Source organism: Solanum dulcamara, chromosome 9 (genome assembly GCF_947179165.1).
Source record: "Solanum dulcamara chromosome 9, daSolDulc1.2, whole genome shotgun sequence".
NCBI classification, from domain to species: domain Eukaryota; kingdom Viridiplantae; phylum Streptophyta; class Magnoliopsida; order Solanales; family Solanaceae; genus Solanum; species Solanum dulcamara.
In genome coordinates, this window is record NC_077245.1 from 2,263,784 (window position 1) to 2,285,777 (window position 21,994).

The 21,994-nt window shown below is 28.3% G+C and overlaps 1 protein-coding gene and 1 pseudogene across 1 annotated transcript; both read right to left on the minus strand.

Annotated features, from left to right (window-relative positions):
* Nucleotides 1-2,641: 2,641 nt before the first annotated feature.
* LOC129902366 (uncharacterized) lies at nucleotides 2,642-4,012 on the minus strand (annotated as a pseudogene).
* Nucleotides 4,013-10,839: 6,827 nt separating this feature from the next.
* On the minus strand, nucleotides 10,840-12,227 carry LOC129904289 (bZIP transcription factor 11-like). Its single transcript, XM_055979836.1, has one exon. It carries the CDS (start codon nucleotides 11,548-11,550, stop codon nucleotides 11,119-11,121), a length of 432 nt encoding a protein of 143 aa, XP_055835811.1. The 5' UTR covers nucleotides 11,551-12,227; the 3' UTR covers nucleotides 10,840-11,118.
* Nucleotides 12,228-21,994: the final 9,767 nt, after the last annotated feature.

Sequence of the window (21,994 nt, forward strand, 5' to 3'; positions counted from 1 at the left end):
CTTTTCCATTTGGGGAAATTATAGGTAACCTACTACGCAAAAACTTTTTTACAAAAAAATTAATAATTATTCAATGTCTTTTGTATTGTTGCTCAATTCGATGAGATTAATTATAATGTGGCTTGTCAAAAATTAGTTCAAATTATGGAATGTTGGCTAGTAGTTGGTGGACAAAATTGATGAATGGAATGGAATACTACACATTGGTGACATACGAGAATTCTGGATTTTTTTTGTAAGCCTTGAATAATCTTCTTTCCTCTGAGTTAGCTTTTGAGGTGCGAATTAGGCTCAACACCTAATTTGTTATGATATCAAAGTTAGGCCGATCGATGTAGGTTCCTAGGATCTCAAACAATTGTGTGGGTCCATGAATGTGTAGTTCGAGATTGGAGAGTGAAACCTCAAAGAGAGATGATACATGTAACACCCAAAGAACAACTCATCCAAGGCCACACTTCACTTATCTTTATCAAAAGTTAATTAGCACTTTTAGTCGTTCCAATTTCAATTAGGCAATATTGTATTTCGACGATAATTGTCCAAGGTTCTTTTGCAGGAGTAGCTTTATCCCAACCTATATCCTTTGTTTCTTGGGATGAATGTATATTGCAGCATTTATTCCTTAAGTTTACCGTTTTTGTCTCTTAAGGATTCCACTATTGTCGGGGCGACGTTGTGTGCACGCACCATCCATTTATACCTTATACCTCTTGCCCTTACTGTGTACCCAACACCGGCTTTTAATTTTCTCAACAATATACCAAGTTCGCCTCAATCAGGGCCTTACCTTATAACCATGTAGTCGTATTGCACTTTTTAAGTTCATATTGTACGTTCCCCTTTCGTTCCGTATCTGCATTCATTAAATCATATCTATCTTGGGTGCTTCCGTAGATTTCTCTTATTATTTATCCTGTCTATGTTTATCTTTTGTTCCGCACAAGAGGGATCTTATACTACCTCTGTATTATTCGGAACGCATTACTTCCACATAATCCTTTTTCTCATTTTCAAAACGTATTCTGTCCATCCATCTTTATTCGTATCATACCAATCATTCCCTAACACCCATTCTATCTTGTTGCTCATTCTTCTACAGCTTGGTCTTTCGTAGTTTCGTCACTTTTAGCATCGTATCTTCGGCTCCATATGTCATGACCTATTGTTACACTGTCGTCTCGCTTTCTTCTTGCTGATCCCTTTCAGTTACTCTTTCTTTCCTTGTGCTCGCTATCATTTTCGTTATCGCATAATCTTTATTCGCAACTTTCCCTACGGAACTTGATAAGTTTTTCTTATTTGTTTCCTAGTCTGCTTTTCCTTTTCACACTTACCCTTATATTCTTATTACACGGATCACGTCCTATCACTAGCCACTTTCTCACTAGGCTTTACTTATTTTCATAACGATCCTCGTTATATTCACATCATATCCTGTTCGTATTTCACCCCATAGTATAACACTTCCTAACCTTTTTCACGATCCTTACTATGAGTTACTTACCCTTTTTAGTTAGTCTTATCCTTAATATCTCCCAAGCTATCCTATTAATACTTCATATCCGTCACAATTTTGTTTCCCTTGCACTCTTGTCTTAATCATGTTGTTACTCTTTTTAATTATAGTTCATCACAGTTTATCCCTGTGTATCAATTCCGTCGGGGCCTTAATATATCGTTCTATCCAGAACTACCAGTCTTCTCTAAATCATCTCCCTAGGGTCACAAGTCTTTTCCAACTTTGGTTTACCATATCAATATCGACCTCTTAGTTTCTATTGCCATCAATTCAACAATTAACTTATTTCTCGAGATCAGCCATACTCGTGGTTTAGTCAAATCGCATCATTATTGTGGGCACGACCTTTTAAAACATACTACAGCCCTGTATCTCATTCTCTTTTTATTTCTAGGAAAATTTGGACAGAGTTTCCTCTGTATTTCTTACGATCTCAAACCTGCACGCAGAAAATACCAACAGTACCTCACAGGGCCAACATGTATAAAGATACATATATATGTATCATATCACATCATATCGCAGCCACACAGGGCGCCCACAATCAACATTATGAAAATGGACTTACCTCGTACGTCCACTATAACTTCCCCTGTTATACTTTCTTGTCTACTCTTCCTTTCAATTTACAACTTTACATTTCAGTTCTACTTCAATACCTTACCCAACAGATATCTTTTGTGCCTTTGCTTACCTGCGTGCCTTACCTCCCACTTCTTCTTTCTTCTTAATGAGAATATGAGCTTTTATATAGGCTCCAAAAATCGCAAATTCTTCAAGGATTTTCAATGTGGGAGATTGGCAATTTTATTTTTATTTTTATTTTTATTTTTTTTAGAAAAAACTAAAAAATTTTAAAAATGCAAACTATAATCAAACTAACCTAACTAACATTGTATTTTGTTAAAAATAAAATCTTTTTGAGATGATTTTCGAATAACTACATAAATAGTAATCAAAGATATAGTTATATAGAAATATGTATATTATACTAAAATTTATAAAAAGATAAAAATAGTTAAGAATAACATAAAAATATCTTTGTTTTTATAAAAGCCAATTATTTCAAAAATGTTCAAAATTCAAAGAAACTCGATAGTTAATTTGCGTTGTGAAGGATCAAAATTGGGTGTCAACGGGTAGATTCTTATATCCATCGGCTGGTTTACCCCTTATCATCTGCAATGCATGTTCCTTAGCACGCCAAGCTTGATGGTAAGAAATATAAATCCCGTAGACTTCTCTAACATCATCAATTATATCATTTAGGGTGTGAATTCTTTTATGATTGACCAATTTAGGAGTTGTCACCCCACTAACAAATTCAACAGTTGTCTGGACCTTGGTTAATTTTCTATCTCTCAATGGACATGTATGTTCACCATTGAAGTACCTCATTTTGAATACATCTAAATTTTTCCGACAATATGACTTCATACACCAACTGCAGTCTTCTAAAAAATATATTAATACATAGTTGCATTATATGTATCAGATATATTACAGATCAACAACGTCACACGTAAAAAAATTCAACAAACTACTGAAAAGGAGGAAAAATACAATATTAATAAATAATAATTTAATAATTAGAATTGTTAATTTCAAATTAATATAGTTTGTATCAAATAACAAAATATCCATACTGATTGATATATGTTACGGTTATTGATATATTATATATGCCATAACAATTCGAGCACTAAAGAATAGAAACACATTATCATCATCATTTAAAATTATTGTATCAAAATATCTATTTACCATATTAAAAAGGTATTAACAACACATACAATGTCAACATTTATCAATTTACCAACAAAAAAATAAATTACAATGTATCATTACTTATCTATATAAAAAAAATACGAATATCTTAATTGCCGGTGCACTACTAATACTTACATACCTCTTTTTATCAGATCTCTTAACCTTGAAATCGAAATTATGCTCAACCTTGTACTCGCTATCACAGATACGAGTGTTGCTTTATCCTTATACAATAGTTCCTCCTTCACATCAGTATTGTTTGTATCTGTAATGTAATTTGTTATATCTAATTTCGGTATATAATACGAATCACCAACTCTTGCTTCAACCACAGCAAGAGCTTGAGTATTATTAACCGAACCTTCAACACAAACGATTTCATCGGAAGTGCCATCAAACAAGCATATCTCTCCAACCATTTTACCCTATGTATCAACACAAAGTGGGTACATTGAGAAATCATGCACATTTTTTTTCAACTCAACGTACAATTTTACTCCCATATCATTCCTAATAGTCTGGAGACGAATTACCTTCTACTATGTATCGAATTTCCATATTTTTCCTCGACACATCGATATCCAATTCAGCAGCAATGGCAGTTTTAAGATTCATAAAAGAGATATTTTTCCCAATAACTATTCCATTACTCTTGTATCGTTCATACTTCATATCGTTTTCCCAAAAACCTGAATGTCTCAACAATATTGATATATTCATCATGTAGCTTTAAATTGACTTTTGATTTTTTCTGTTTTGATGCGTTTTGGAGAGGACTAAGATGAAAACAATTTGAATTTTGAAATGATGTTGGAGTTCATACGGATTACAGCTTCATATGAAACTGACTGGAGTGAATAGTGAAAATTAAATTATAATTAAAGTTTATTTCCTTATAAATCGTAACAGAAAATGTTAAGTAATGTATCAAAACTATGCATCCGGCAGTATACTATGTATTTGGATCTTTAAAAAATAAAGGGATTTTTGTAAATATTGAAAGGGTAGGAATAGGATACAATTTGTAGCTTCATTATAGGATTCCTTAAATTTTTACACAAAAAAATCAAGAAGACATTTAGTCAAATATATATAAAAATATTTAAAGATTTTGAAGTTTGAATCCAAAAAGAAACTAAATAGGTATGACGTTGTCATAGATATTTGAAATTTTCTGAAAGAGACACTTACTTGTATATAAAGAGAACGTAAAGGGCTTAGGTGATAGTCAAGTTCAACAAACCTTTATCAAGACAAAGTGTTTTCATAATTAGAAAGGATCATTAGTGAACCCTCTAGCTTTTTTAGGGGACAAAGTGCACGGATACGTAATTTTGATGCCTTCATTTAATTTGTATTCGACTTTTAAATTATTTTTTTATGTGTATACTATATATAGCGTCTAGAGTTAATTTTGACAAAATCTAACTTGAGACATAAAATATCAAAAAATTTATATATAACTAAACTTCAAGCACAGTATATAATATTTCGAGTTTCGCTCTCGATCTCCAAATAGAAAGTACCAAAGTAGAATAAGACTTGCTTAAGTAGAAAAGAAAGTAGTGTGTACTAACGTCACAAAGCACATAACTAAAGATTGATTAAAAAGTAAAATTGAAAATCAAAGTGAAAAGGGAGCAAATTGTACTTTGGATTTTGTTTGGGCAGAAGCGGAGCGAACCGAGATTTGAAATTTGTGAATTTAAAATTCTAATTCTTTTATGTTATTAAATTTTAAATTAACGATTTGACATAATTAATAAATTTATTAATATAAGTAATATAAAATTTGAACTAAAGTTATTTAGTTCAATTGAATCCGTACACACTAACTCTGCCCTATGATTCCACACTCCATTAGTGTAACAAGAAAAGCATAAAGGGTTTTCACTATTGGGATATTATTTAAACATTTCACCATCAACTTATGTAGTACCTAATGGTACTCATGAAGATTGTACTCTTAATTTACATCACATACTTATATCATGTCCAACTTCGTGCTGCAATTTGTCCTCAATAATAATGATATCATAGTATATTAAAATTGGAGCATTCGCGTCCATCAAATAAATAGAAGTAATTTAGTAAAGTAATTACGTTTTGTTTTTTAATGGATATGAAAAAAGTTAAAACGATAATTAAAATGAGATAGAGGGAGTACTAGTAAACCTTTTTTAGGGAAAAAATTAAACGAATGAGGTCATTAATGATGTTTTGCATGTAGTCCATTCCTTTCTATTCTTCACAAGAACCACCTTTTTAAAAAATAACTAAATAAATAATAATAATAATAATAATAATAATAATTATTATTATTATAAAAAAAAAAACTCTACTTGCATGTCAATATCATGCCTTCCAACCAGAGAAATTTACTTGAACAAGAAGCATTACTTTAGCTTAATTATATATTTGTTGATTTCAAATATTATCCTTTTTAACACTTAATATTTGATTACTCTCCAAAGCTTTTCTAAAGGCTAATTAGGGCTTCATTAATGATGTTGTCTGAGACTAAGAAAATGACAACCAAAGTTTTTTCCATAGCAACTGATATATTACTTTTATATAGCCTGACCACACTCTTCATAATTTCATTTTGCATAATACAAAATTCATATATTAAAAGGGCTGAATGGATCAAAATTTTCTGAACTTGACGAGTTTTATTTAATGTACATTTATACCTTTAATTTAAAGATTAAATAATCACGATCCCCCTAGTCGTTGATAACTCGTGAAAGTGTGACACACGCTGCCACATGGATTTTCTTGTTACGAGCCTTTGCCTCTCGTTATAGCCTAATTATTTTTATTAATCAGTGTCAATATTTAATTAATCATTTAATTATAAACTCTCAATAATATAATAACGTCTTTGTGATATAGTGATAAAACTTCCACAATTATAGAGGATAATTTCCTCTCTTTATATACCTTTCATCTAAACATAATTTTTTTGTCTTTCTTAAAAGTGCTTAGGTCATAGTCAATTTAGACTAAACATGTATGGGCCAAAGTGTCATAATTAAAAAGTGTCATTTAGCTATAACCCTCTAGTATTATAAGCTATGTTTCCAACTTTAATTTTAATCAAATTGTTGTTATCATGAGGTAATTCCAACTAACTCCTACATCTATTGGAGCTGATGCTATCATTATTTACTTTAACAACGATTGAATTTGCATTTCCTTTTTTTGAACCAATAAAATTTGTGTTCATTTGATCCCAAATTGGATTTGACAATAATCTCCATTTTACTTCAACTTTATAACCACTTCCTAGTTTTTATAAATAAGCAATAATGTAAAATAACATACTTCAACAAATCAAATTTCAAAGATTAATTAATGAGAGACGAAAACTAGGAGAACGAATAGGATTAAATACCTCAATAGTCCTAGCCGTAAACAAATATTAGGCAATGTGTGTATCGATCCATGCAATGTTGTAGCTAAAGCATTAAGTATCTTGCTTGGGGAGTACGTTCGCAGCAATGAAACTCAAAGAAATTGATTAGGGCCGTACAAATGGTGAAATCTGTGGTTTAATTTTAATGCAAAACGAATATCCTTATCGTATAGAAATTTAGTTTCTTTAAAGCACAAAACAATGGACCCCACACTGATCACCTAAAAACATTTTTTTTAAAAAAAAAATCTCCATTAACTTAATCTAGACACGATCAAAACAATTTTCTAATCTAAAAGACAAGTAATGGATTAAGAAGTAAACCAGAATTTAAAGAAAAAAAAAAGGAATATGTTTGTGTTTGGTTTGGGGAATTAAAAGATTTTTTCACATCCCACCAACTTATTCAGAAAAGCATGAAAGGCAACAAGAGATTTCATTAATATATTTTCAAATAAAAGGTTAAACATTTCATTATCAAATTACCTAACACTTGAAGATTGTCTTATTTCACACATTATCACACAAATCATGATATTATGTTGAATATATTCCCATTTACGTGGCGTAATGCAGTTGGTTCTCAATAGTATTGATATGATATGATTAGAATGATAATTGGATCATTTGTGTCTTAGGAGATAAGATTAAACATAGAAGAATTTAAGATAATATGTTATACATTGTGTTCAACTTCTTTAATTTCAACAAGTCACTGAAGAAGAAAAACGGATGATGCGACGTAAAAGAAATTAACTTTGAAATTCACTGTAACATAAGAATAAGTGGGGGGAAAAGAAATTAACTTTGAAATTCACTGTAACATAAAAATAAGTGGCGGAATCAGAAATTTGAGTAAGGATATTTTTAAAAGTAGAAACGTTACACCAATGATATGAACCTACATCAAGAAAATTCTAACGGTTTATATATTAAAAAAAAATGGTATGTCTGGCATGCACTTCTCTATTGAAAATCTATAGTTGCATTTCATTACCATGCCTTCCAATCAGACAACTTTTCTTGAACATAATTTAAAATTTAAAAGAGAAGGTTAAGCTTAGCTTAAATTTTAATTAATGTTTGTTGCCAATAAATATATGTATGATGTCTCTTGCATGAAAACTATTGGTTATTTATTAATCTCCATAGCTTTTAGCTGGTTTATAAAGTCATCCAAAACAAGTTAGGGATAATCCACCCATAATTTCCTAATTAATTTGAAGTGAGCCATCCTTTAATTAATGGTGGCCACATTCTTCATCATTTCAATAGCATAATATTAACAAAGAAACATTAATTAATAAATCAACATTTTATTTCTTTACATGCATGCAATCATTTCCCAAAAATAAAAAGATTAGTTGATGCTTTCATCAGAATGAGCTATAAGCTAATTTTGCCTCTTAAGTTATTGGGATAATAGCTTTGTTGGTCCATCAGTTATTTATAAATCCTAATTTTTATGTTTGTCAATTAGAGGCGGATCCAGGATTTTGAATCTCTGGGTGCCACACTACTTTGAATAGTAACCTATGGCAAAAACTTCAGCATAGAGCATAATAATACTTAATATTTATTAGCAAATTTGCATACAAAATTTAGACTTGTTCTGTTGGTTTAATTAAGATTTTACTTACAAGAGATCTAGGGTTCTAATCTACTTGAACTTGCATCCCTTAAGTGTTACACATGAGATTTAACCATGAAAAAATTATCAAAGAGAACACTTTTTAATAAATAATTACTGATTTTAGCGATATTTTTTATTTATTACCATCTATAGCAATACATAGCAATATTATGATATATATGTCATTTATTAAAAGTGAATTATGCATGCAATATAAATGTATTATAACTGTTTTAAAATATATTATACTTGTTTGGTAAGAAATTGACACAATGTATTATAAGTGTATTAAAGTGTGTGATAAATATATTATCCATGAATAAAACTTGTTTTATATGAGTTTTATAAATTATTCTCGCTAATATATATTAAAACTAGAAGGGGAGCCTTGGAGTAACTGGTAAAGTTGTTGCCATGTGACCAGGAGGTCACGGGTTCAAGCCTTGGAAACAGCCTCTGGCAGAAATGCAAGGTAAGGCTGTGTACAACAGACCCTTGTGGTCGGGCCCTTCCCCGGACCCTGCGCATAGCGGGAGCTTAAGTGCACCGGGCTGCCCTTTTTTTTTTAATATATATTAAAACTGTATTATAAGGGTCCAGTGAAAAAAATATTATTGTTATAAATGGTAAATATTTTCTTAATATAGTATATATATGTAAGTTTCCCTCACTATATATAAGAAATGTGTGGTATATTTTGACTATTTTCGGGACTATATTACTCTTAAATATGGAGTAACAATACAGAAAAATATTTAAATTGGTCTTGAACTTTTAAAATGACAAGTATTTTGAGACAAATAATTTTAGTAAAGATACAATAATTTTGAGAAAGAGGGAATAGTACCTAAAGCTATATTAAGAGCAATTCTTTAAGCAATGTTATGAAGGCTAAGTGTATCTTTAAGGCATTAATCATCATTATTAATTTTCCATTAGTTGAAAAAAGGATCAATTAACTTTTGCTTTAATTTACTTTGGATGCATCCCTTTTAATGATGCAAGCAGCTAATTAGAAGCTGGCAAGCAGCTAATTAGGAAAAAAGTACATTAAATATTAATATCATAACTTATGCACTAAACATGTATCTTCATGACTACTCAATTAAAATGAAAAAAATAAATTAAAAGACAAAAAGAATTATTTAGAAATTTAATTAATGTTAGAAGACATAATGACTGAAATTCCAAGGACTCATTATACCACAGCCAGGAAAATGTATCATTTTTATATGACTTCAATTGACATTTATTAATTAGTCAATAAATAGATATACAACCCAAGTGAAAACAAAAAGTTTATATTGATGAATACCTAGCTAGGTAGGTAGCTGCATTATTTATTCACATGCTATACACAATTAAGTAACTGAATTAATTGGTTGAGTAAATATGACAAATAGACATTTGCTTTGAGAAGATAATTGATGTAACCAAAGGTGTCAGTGTCGCCGTGATAAATATTTTTTCATCTTTAATTAAAAGTCTTGAATTTAAATTCTAAATTTCTGATACAATTTAAATTTAATGAAACCCATATATATATATAAGACAATCGATGTTATGTTCATGTGGTACTCTTTCTGACTCTTATGGACAAGGTTCTGCAAGATTTTGAATTAAGCATATGTCTTTCGTTTATTATAGCACATGGTTTTGGTACATGAAGCCTGTACAGGAGATCTAAAATAATTACACCAAATTTCACTCTCATTTACCACTGTCAAGTGATAGAATAAGATAAAATACATATTGATTAATTATTATTAAGTGACAAAAGTACAAAAAGAAAACACATGCCAAATTACTTTAAACTTGATGCGAGCATAGAGTGTAGGTATATTTTGTCAATCTTCATCTTTGTACTTTTCCATAGCAAAAATATAAAAGGGACCGCTAACCATATTTGTTTGGATCTCAAAGTAATATTATTTCATCTCGTGTTAATTTACGTTATATTATTTAATTTAACATATATTTTTTGTTTTAATTTGTTATGAAATTTTTAAAATTAAATAAATTTTCTAGATCTTTTAATCTTAAATGAATTAAAAATTAGAATTGGAGATTAATCGAAAAAAAACATTCCTTTTAAAATGTATTAAAAGAGAAAACGGGATTAAGAAATTGAAATGAAGAGAGCAAACAAGGAGTTGCTCTAAGCAGTTTTCAATGTCAGTCCTAAAATTCTATGTTCAAGCCACCAACCCAAAGCTTTTAGGGTGGAGTTAAAAAAATGAAGCGGGTAATTTTTAAAAAAAATAATAATTGAAATATGAAATATAAAATTAAAATAAATCTTAAATATTTACATAGAAATCATTAAATTAAATTATTTCTATAATTATGACATTTTGTTTTGAAAATATATATTAAAAAAATTGTGTTACATAAACCGAGACCAATCAAGTAAGATATTTGGCGAATTTCTATCAATCAAAAATAAAATAACAAAAAAGCAAGAAAAAACAGGGAATATATAATAATAGTAGCACATAGAAAAAACTTGTATTTTATTAAAAATAGAAAGAAAAAAACACAATACAATAACAACCATTCATTCCAATATATCATCACATGATCCCATTTTTTTTACATGCCCAAATACCAGTCAAATCATCCTCTTTGACTGCTTACATTTCATATTAAAACTCATTCTAATTACTCATAATCTTACTACTAATACTTCTTAAATAATAAAAAAGACACTAATAAAATAACCCTTCAAAATTCCAATGATAATCCCAACAAACAACAACAATCATTAACTGAAGATTAATACTGATATAGCATATCAGCAGAAGCCATAATTGGCTGATTAACATACATCAAATTCCATGGATTAATCTGAAAGTCCTCTTGATGATTAATAATGTTGTTGTTATTCATGTTTGAATTATTGATGTAACTGAGGATTTCATTAAGAGATTGCAACCTTTGACTTAATTCCATCATTTGTGCTCTTAAAACAGAGTTTTCTGCTTCAACCTTAGCATATTGCTGTGTTGTCATGTTGATGCTGCTGAGGATGTTGCTGTTTTCCTTCTTGAGTTGTGTTACTTGACATACTAATTCATCAAGATGTTTCTGTTTTCTCATTCTTGATCTTCTTGCTGATTCACGATTTGATTGCATTCTCTTTCTTTTCCTTTCATCAACCACCATTAAAACCTCATCACAACCTGAATTACCACTAGAACTAGCCATATTTTTTTCTATATGTACACAAAATTAAAAAAAAGTTGTAATATTTAAGGTATGCTAGAAAATTAAAAAAAGTAGTACTACTAATTAACTATGGATCAAGATTTTTAAGGGGTGATGATGAATTCTGAGAAAACATAAAACCAATAGAGGAAACAAACAGAGAAAGATTGAACAAGATGAGTTCTGCGTCTAAGTGATGAACTGATTATATAACCAGAACGAAGGATTTCACTAAGAACTGGAGACATGAATCTGGTACATCAATAAAAATTTCTATTTAGCATTAACTTTTTTCCTTTTCACAACAAAAGAAACAGAAATATTGCTTAACAAATTTGTTTATAAAAAAGTTTGGATCTTTAATGGGTTTCAGCCACCAAGACTAAAAACCCAGAGAACAGAGCTTAAAAGGAGAAGAAATAGAGAAAAGATTGGATCTTTAATGGATTTGAGCCACAAAGACTTAAAACCCAGAACAGAAAAGCTTGGATCTTTAATGGATTTTAACAAGAAAGATTAAAAAACCCAGAACAGAAAAGGTTGGATCTTTAATGGATTTTAGATCCAAAGACTAAGACCCAGAAATCAAAAGCCTAAAAAGGAGTAGAAAAACAAGAAACAGAGCAACAGAAGAACAAAACTCAAAAAAAATGTAAGCAAATGGGAAAGGAGAGAAGAAGAGGAAGGAATGATCTTCGAGATTGTGGGTTAATTTAAAGGCACAAAAAGGTAGGCAAGAGAAAAAAAAATCAAGAAGAAAATACAATAAACAAGTGGGTTGGTGGGGTATGGGGTAAGGGGGTGGGTGGGGGAAAAAGTGAAGGAATCTTCAAGGAGAGTCGATTGTATTTTTTTATATTATTTTGTAAATTTGTAGGGTGGAGATGAAAGCTGAGACACAAGTGTACAATTCCAGCTGTGTATGTTGTCTATTTATGAAATCAATGAGAGTAAAAGTAGTGCAGAATCTGATGTATTTTAATTTAATTTACCTTGTTTTCATCACCCCCACGTCCTTTGTCTCCTTTTGATTTTTTTACTGGGATTTTTATTTTTATTTTTACTTTAACTGACTTGACGGGTTAACTGAATGTCACAAGGGTAATTGTTGTAATTTTTTTTATGGAAAATGAATAAATTTTTATTTTTCCAAGAGTTTTGAAAATGTTGTTTTTATAAAGTGATTGTAAGAGATTATAGAATAATTTACTTTTAGTGTATATGGTCTTTGCCATGTTATGATTTTTGTATAAAATATATGTCAATAAAGGTAAAGTAGAAAACTTAACTTTAAAGAATTTTCGAATATGAAAATGTGTAAGTTTTTTCCAAAAATTAAACAAATTAAAAAGGAAAAATATTATATTTAAATTGGAACATAAGAGTAATATTTAATTTAGACCCTTAATTTGGAAGATATTACTGAATTAAAGAAAAATTGGTAGGTATTTATAGAAAATCATAATTTTTATTCTTTCTCCCTTATATATAGGAAGAAAGTATATATATGAATTGAATGCAATTAATACATTTTCCTATTTACGCGTTTATATGAATCGAGACATAAGATACAGAAAATTCAAAATGAAATTTAATAAGTTTAACTTGGTTCATATATCTCACAATTTTATTTTATTTGACCAGTGTTAACTTGACATTTTTCTTAAGAAAATATTTGTTAAAAATTTATTTTATTAAATTATTTTTATTAATTATGTTTTGAAAATTTAAGTTTAACTACTATTACTAACCGTTAGTTTTAGCATTTTAATATCAATATTGAGTGATATTAATTTGCATAAGTGGCATATGTTATAATTCTCTCTTTAGTGCATAAAAATGTCTTTCATTATCATCTTTAGTTAGTGCAAGACTATTCATTCCATTATGTATTTTTAACCTAATTATCACTAATAAGTGGTGCACTAAATGATAATAATAATAATAATAATAATGGCATTCCATTATTTTTTCATCTTTGAATGATTTCCTCTCCTATAAATAGAGAGGTCTTCTTTTTTAAAAAAAATAAAATAAAGATTAAGTGCATTAAGTTAGTTAAAAAAAAGAGTTCTTATAAGTTGTGTTCTTATTTGTGAAGCTTTAAACTCAACTCTTGTCCAGAGTTTGCTGAGTTACATTTTGTGATAAGGCTGTTGTATCCTGAAGGGGACAAGTCAAGAGGACTACTGTTGGACCGGTGAAAAGATTTGCTGCAGTGGACTTGAATCTCCTTAAAGAGAACGAGATATCGCCTCAGCCAAGAAGTGAATTTATTTTCTTCATTTTATTTTTTTAATTGTAATTTGTAATTTTGTAATTCTTATATGATACGTGTCATGGCATCATTGGTGCGGAACTAAGTGGGTTTATTTGAAATTTATTTGTCAAGATTTACAATATATATAATAATAATAATGTAGTGTGTAACTTCTGCCAGTAAGTACTGATTGAAAATTTACAGCCGTCTATAAACAACTTAATTAATAGTATATTAGTCGCTAATATAGTTTGACAAAGGACGACCAGAGAATAAATTAATACACCCTATTTGTTTAATTATTTCAGAAACCGTATAGTGCCATAACAATACAACTGAGAGAATCAAGTGATTTTAATATGTAAACAGAGTTCCTAATACAATACTTTAGAGTTTAGACCGTCATTAGTTGGATTCCTGCAACTATAATATTTTATTTATATACATTAAAAAAAGTAAGTGTTGAAAGGTAAATCAGTGGGATTTATGTCTTCGTAGTACTCTTATAGATTTAGTTTTACTTATTCAGTTTTTTTTAATATTTTTTTAATTTTATTTATCATATTTTAACATATCAAGGAAAGATTTAAAAAAATCTATTTTATCTTCAACATTAATTACTTCAAATTATTTTTCAAAATCTAAGACAATACATTAATTAATATAAATAAAATATTCATATTAATTATTATTTCTCAAGGGACGTGTAAAGTCCAAAGTATACAAGTAAAAGCGAACTAATGAAATATATACGTAAAGATCATGAGTTAATTATATAGGATTTTAAATATTTAATCAGATCTTTAATATTAAGGATTTTAAATATTTAATTCCATCACATTTAAATCATATATATGCATTTGTTGAAGTTGAATGGGTGCAAATAAAAGTCACCTTTCTTCCTTACCTTTTTATTTTCTTTTACTCATTTGATATCGAGAAAAAAACCATATTTGTAGTTGTAGAATATCAGGATAAGAATTTATAAAGTTCACCAAATACATTAATGGAAATAGAAAGAAAAAAAAACTTGAGTGGGTACTTTTAGAGACCATTCATAACTATTCAAAGATTTATGAAGATCAATGAAATAAAAATAGAGTGTCCCACCATTTAGCTATGTTGGTGAAAGGTCTTGTTATGATGAGAAGCCACGTTATATTAGTTGTTGTTTGATATTCCTTTTGGTTTAATTGAAGTGTCATTATTTAGCTGAACACGCAATATAAAAAATTAAAAGGGGAGATTCACTATCATATATAAAATTGATAATTTCAAATCGAATTCACCAAAATTTAGCTTGTTGATAAACAACAAAACCTTTTAGCAATAAGTTGAATTTCGATGGAACGTCTACTAGAAATTAACAGTTTTGTTTGAAGTATTTGAATCTTGTAATTTTAAATTAACTATGTATGTAATTATGTATTAAAATGCCTATTAATTAATTTTGTGATCTTAAATATGCACAAAAAAAATTATATGAGAGAGTTATCAAATGTAAAAAAGAATTTTTTTTAGAAAATACATTAATAATAAAAATAAGACCAATAAATGTAAACGAAGAAATTATTTTATATCTTATCAAATTAAAATGTGTCTTTTTATTTGGAGGTAGGGGACCTCCATTTTGCCCTTAGCCCTAAGTCTTGATTGAAATTTTATTGCTTTTAATACTAGTGATACTATGACTTAAAAGTCTGTGGTTGGCTATAAATGTTCGTTGTGATCTTCCTATTTTGCCCTTCTTCATGTTTCTTTTTCTCTCTCTATATATATTGATAATAAATATGCCTCATGATTGCATTTCGTTTTCTCAAGACAGTTGGTCTTTCTTTGTCATTATTATATTTCAAGTTTAATTACGACCTCAAATATATAGTAATAATTATTTTTTGTATATTTACAAGGTAATTTTAAAGTTGATGAATTGTACTTGATTCATTTTCTAATCCACTTACTATTGTCTTTCACTAATATAGTCCATCACTTGTTCAAATTATAATCAAATTGCTAGTTAATTAGTATAATAGTACTGTTTACTAAACTAGCGAGATTTTTGTTTTTAAAAAAAATATAATTCCTACTGAAATTCCTATCATACAATCCCTACTGAAATTCATTCAAAGGATGCATAGGTGGTGGTCTTAATTAATTGATCTTTAATTAGAATAATAATTGAATTTATATTTTGAAGATTAAGGATACGCAATTATTAAAGATCAACGATTAATTTTATGCTAAAAACTTGTTTATTATAATAAAAAGATAAATAAAGATGCATTCTCAAGTAGTAGAGAACTGTTAATCGAGGAGCGTCACCAAGAAATTGAGAACTTACGTATTTATTACAAATTGAGAGATTTCAAAGTGTTTAAGGTGAAAATCAAATGGATTCCAAAGTGAGGGAGAATGGGATATTTGTAGTCTGGCCCTAAGTAACGTTTTATATATATATTAGGTAATGATAAAGCACTTAATTAATAAGGACAGGCATGGAAAAAGTAATTATATAGTGGGAGTACATACATATAGCTAAGACAATCAAATGTAGGCAAACATATCATTTTGACACGAGTGGATTAAATCTTTAACTTAACAACATGTTTGGCATCAAAATTCATAGTAAAATTAAAGCTAAAGAAAAATATGAACTCGAAACACTAACTGACTAAAGCCTAGATACCTATGTTTATAAAGGAATATGCTTCAATGCCTAAGTTTTCGTTTTTGCTAAGCTTTAATAGTTCAGTTTAATATTCCACAATGCCAACCATATCTTAGGTGTATAAGCTACAAGTTACCACTACTTGTAAACAGAGGGGACGGATGTAACATTATAAGTACGGAATCAACTAAACTCATAACTTTTGACGTAAAAAATAAATTTTATTAATATTGTATAATAAATAACGGACATGAATTTATAACTCTAAAATATAATAGGTTTAATTTAAAAAAAAATAAAAAATTTAAATCTCGAATCAATCAATGCGATGGTAAAGGATCCAGTTTTTTCGGTTACGGTGATTTTCCTTATGTAATAATTGAACAACTTTTTCCTTTTTTTCTTTGGTGTTGTATAGACAAATATTTTAGGAGAAAATAAGAGTTGCTTATCAGACCAAAAATAATTAGTCAAAGATATAAGGTTATACTAGGCAGAGAAAACTCAGTCCCGATATAATATAAAGATTTAATTTATAAATCATATGATTTTAATTTGTTACAACAGATTTTTCTAACAATACATATATTATTTGCAAATTTCATAACAAGTAATAACGACTTTTTAAATCCAGTTAATAATATTGAAAGTGAGAGGAAACTTTACATGATTCAGTATATATAATGTAAATTAGTTATTACTCCACTTTTCAAATTTATCACATCAAATCTAGTTACTATGGGTAATATTTTTACTTCTTGTTTTAAATAACTCAATCCGATAGTGTAGTTTTTTCTATGACCTATTTGGTCATAAAAATTATTCATTTTTTGCTGGAATAATTTTTTATATTATTTAAAAGATAGTAGTTGATTATGAAAATTTTCAAATCTAATTTGAAATTGAATTTCAAACTCAAAATATAACACATAAGGTGTCTTCAATTCACTTTTCACTTTTGAAATTGTATTTAAGTATATTCAAATTTAAACTTTATTTCAAATATTATTTATAAAATGTATAACCAAACTTAACTACATCTTCTATTTCAAACTTTATAAACTCTAAATCTACAGCCAAACTCTAAAATTAACATATACAAGTTAAACTCAATAAAATAACTTATACTTTCATATTTTTTCCCTCTCTCTTAATGGTGAAGTCAGAAATATCATATTTAAAATTTAATATATACGTATAAAAAATAATTTTCAACTTATAGATTTCATATAATTTTTTTTTATGTATATAATATAACTTTCAAACGAATAATACTTATCTGACCATCCTTTATTACATATGGCTACGCACTCAATGGCGGATCCACATGGTATTCAGGGGGTTCGGATCGGCGAAAAATTATACTATTTATACATGGTTAAAATATTTTTTTATATATAAATAGTAGATGTCGAACCCCCTTCGGCTAGTTCGTGTGTCTACTTTTTCAGATTTTGAACCCCTTTATTAAAAATTCTGATTTCGCCACTGTACGCACCACGCTCTCTAGGGATGCCAATTGAGCGGGTTGGGTCAAGTTTGAACGGATCATAATGGGTTAAGACAATAATTGAGTCAAAACCCAATCCAACCCAAATTAGTTTGAGTCAAAATAGGTTAGATAATGAATTATATAACGGGTCAAGACTCAACCCAATCCAATTTTTACCACGCTTAATTATTTTATTTGTTCCTTTAAACTATTTTAGTATTATTATGGCTATATATAACATATCAAATTGAAAAAAAAAAGTTTTAATAAAATTTCTCATAAGTCAATTCAGATTATATATCAACCCATTTTTTTTATAGAATAAAATGAATTGAATTAATAAATGACCGAATCAATAACCAATTCAAACTTAAATATATTAAATTAAATTAAACAAATTAAATTTAATTTTACATCAAAAACCTTCTTTCCAAAGTCGCTCGACACAGGAAAAGAAAAGAGGAAAGACGAGAATCCCGTGCTCTCTCCCCTCTCTTCGAGCATGATTAAATAAATTCTTCTTTCAACAATAATGGTGTGGGAGTTAGAATATTTTTTTTGTAGACCAAGTACAAATGGTCGGTTTGTGGGGTCATAAAGGACTTACTTGCAAAGAGAGAGAGAAAAAAAGAAGAAGAGAAATGGTGACTTCGATTTCCAAGTGTACCTTTTTGCAAATGGAGCCCCAGGCCCCAACAGTAACACTAGAATAAAAGTGTGGTACTTATACGGATTAGGAAGAGATTTCACATGGGCCTAAAAAGCACTGCTTGCTAAATAGGGGGGTCCTGAAAAGATATATAACAACTTTTGTAAACATTCTTTTTCATCTCATTATCAATTACTTCTGCCGTCTCAATCTGATGTAAGAATTTTAAGAAATATTAGAAAACTTCATAACATTTTGAAATTATCCTTAAAAAGGGTATATTTTTGTGAATTTTTTATCAAATAAATAACATTCAACATAGGTAAAATATTAATTGTATAAAATATTTACCAAATGAAAAAGATAATTTTTTAAACCGACTAAAAAAAATGCGTCTATAAATAAAAACAGAAAGGGTGTTGTTATTATTATTATTATATAAGGAAGTTTTTTGTTTTGGTTTTGCTTCTTCTCTGCAACTTGATGCATCTATTAACTTTTATGTCTTTTCCATTGTTTTGCATACTCGTGAATAGTGAAATTGCGACGCTTCTTTTTCTCCATTAATTAATGGTCCTATATATGTCATTCAATTTTTTTTTATTTTTTTTAGATGGGATGAATAGATGGTAAATATTTATTTATATTGAATGTTTATATTAAATTATATAAATTAAATTTAATTAAGTGATTTAATAAAATGAGGATGTATGTTGGCTAATTATATTAAATGCCAAAGTTTATTACAAACACATAGCATATATAACTCATACGTCTATTGAGTTGATGTACTAAGTGTGGGTAAATTTTATCGGGTGCATCTAGGTGAAAGGTGAAATTGTCACCATTAGGTAAAGTGACTTTTGAACCTCCTTAACAACTATTTAATAATTTTCCTATGATGATAAGTGGATCGAACAACTTATAATATAGTAAATAATAAAAAGTTGTTTTTATTTTAATGAATTAAAAATCCTCAATTCACTTCTGCTTAGTAATTTTTTGACTTACATAAGTGTTTTTTTTTTTCGAATGATTCCTCTGACGACAACTGATCCTCTATTTAATGCTTTAATGAAATATAGATCATCTTAATCAAACATTAATAATAATGTAAGTAATTCTTTACCAGAATACACACCTAAATATGATAACAACGTAAAAAATACTTCACACCTTCCCAATTTTATAAACGATATATATGACAATTAGGTCTAATATGTTTTGAGAGTTGAGACTCACGTAAGGCATTACGCATGCATAAAGAAAAAAAAAAGTTATAAGTATTTATTCGATGAATTTTTTAACAAATATACCAACTTTAAATTGAAATTATTAAATTCCGCAGAACTCTTCTGCCTTACATCTAGTTCCTCCCTTGATTATTGACAAATTAAAAGACCTGTATGTTTTAAGCATTGTGAATTTCATGATCAGAAGGCTAAGTTTTCATTTATATTTTTTGAATTTATGTGATCAAAGGAATTATACATAATATTAGTGCATAGATGGAACATATGTATATGTTTATATTAATAGTATACAAATGCTGAGCCCGTGAATTAATGGAAAACATATTGTTAACCAAAAAATATATATAAAACAGAAGAAACAAGTGGAGTAGCCATCACAACGTCGAAGATTTTTTAACAAATCATGTAATTAGTGGTGGAGTCAGGATTTTAACTAAGATGATTCAAAATCTGAAGAAATAGACACATAAACTAGTCGAAGGACGTTCGACATTTATTATATATACATAAAAAAATATTTTAATCATATATAAATAGTATAATTTTCCGCCGAATGATATTCGGATGAACTGGTGCTTGTAATTATCTTCATTAAGAAGGAATCTCTCTCTTCTTTTTTTTTTAAATTTATATTTTTTTTATTTATCTAACTTTTTATGTACCTAAAAGTTCTTCATGACTGTTTAGGAGCTTTTGTACTTAATTGAGTTACTGTTAGCTTATTGTCATCTGTCAAGACAAATCTATATTTTACTTCTTGTGCTTTTCCCTATTTAATTTATTCTGAATTTGGATTTATATGATGTATATATCGATAGTATAAAAAAAATTAAATGATTGATCGATACGTAGAATTTGAATTTTGTAATCTATTATAACATGTTAGTTATAGTTTTAATTGTTTGCTTATTAAGTAATGCATATCATAGCATGTATCTATAATTACATTGTAAGTGTCCTAATTATGAAATTCTTTTATGCAACGACAATTAATTTTAGCACATTATTATTTACTAAAAAACCCTCAAAATACTAATGTATTATTATAAGCATATGTCTAATGGTTATAAGAGTCCATTAATTATAAAAAGATTCATGCATTAGCTCCACTTACTTTAAATAATGGATAGATGCAAATAAAATAATGAAGGGAGCTCGTTCTGGCTGCTATTTCAAAGTCCAAATAATATTATCTTTCACTTACGTTATTCTCAGATAATTTTTATTTTTTTTACAAGAATGACAAAGGTTGACCATAATTAATTACAGCCAATATAAATTCCTTTTCATTTTTTAGAAATTTCGTCAATATTGTACGACCCATGAAAATGAGATAAACATTGACTTTGTATGTTTAATTAACTCATATACTCCCTCCATATTAAATTATTTATTCTGATTTTTAAAAATAGTTATCTCAAAATATTTTTTATTTTTAAAATTCAAAACGGAATTGATTATTCTAATGAAAAAAGATTATATAAATGAGATAAAAGTAATCAAGATTCTCCTAATTAATTAATAACTTTTTAAACAATACATAAAAGAGAAATACGACGATAATTTGAGACGGAAGAGTACTAATTAATCCTTTTTATTAACTAAGGATTCGGTTCATTCCCCATTACGCTCTTTCTGTCATATTCAAGAAAAACATCGTAGCCCACTAAACATAACTTTCTCAAAGTGATTAAAGTTAATCTGATTTTCATAGCTTAAACAGAGTTTATTACTCTATTTTAACTTTTAATAGTGCAAAATGGAAGCACGTGTGATAATATCAAAGAAGCCTCCAGACCAGAAGCTGACAAAGAATCCACATAAACGATTTTTTCAACTTTAATATGAAAAAAAAAAAAGACGATGTAAAAAAATTATATTATTAATTTAATTTTAATAGTTGTGATAGATTAGTTTTTTTATTTTTCAAGCTATCATATCAAGCTTGTTACAAAGATTAATCCGTTGTTATAAGTCTATTTAATCTAGTGATATATGGAAAAATCTATATGCGGAAAAATATCTCATAGTAGTAACTTTTTTTCCAACTCTAATTTAAGACTCAAATAATCAACTTGTATAGTAATTTTCTTTTGCAACTTTAAGACTCAAATAGTGAACT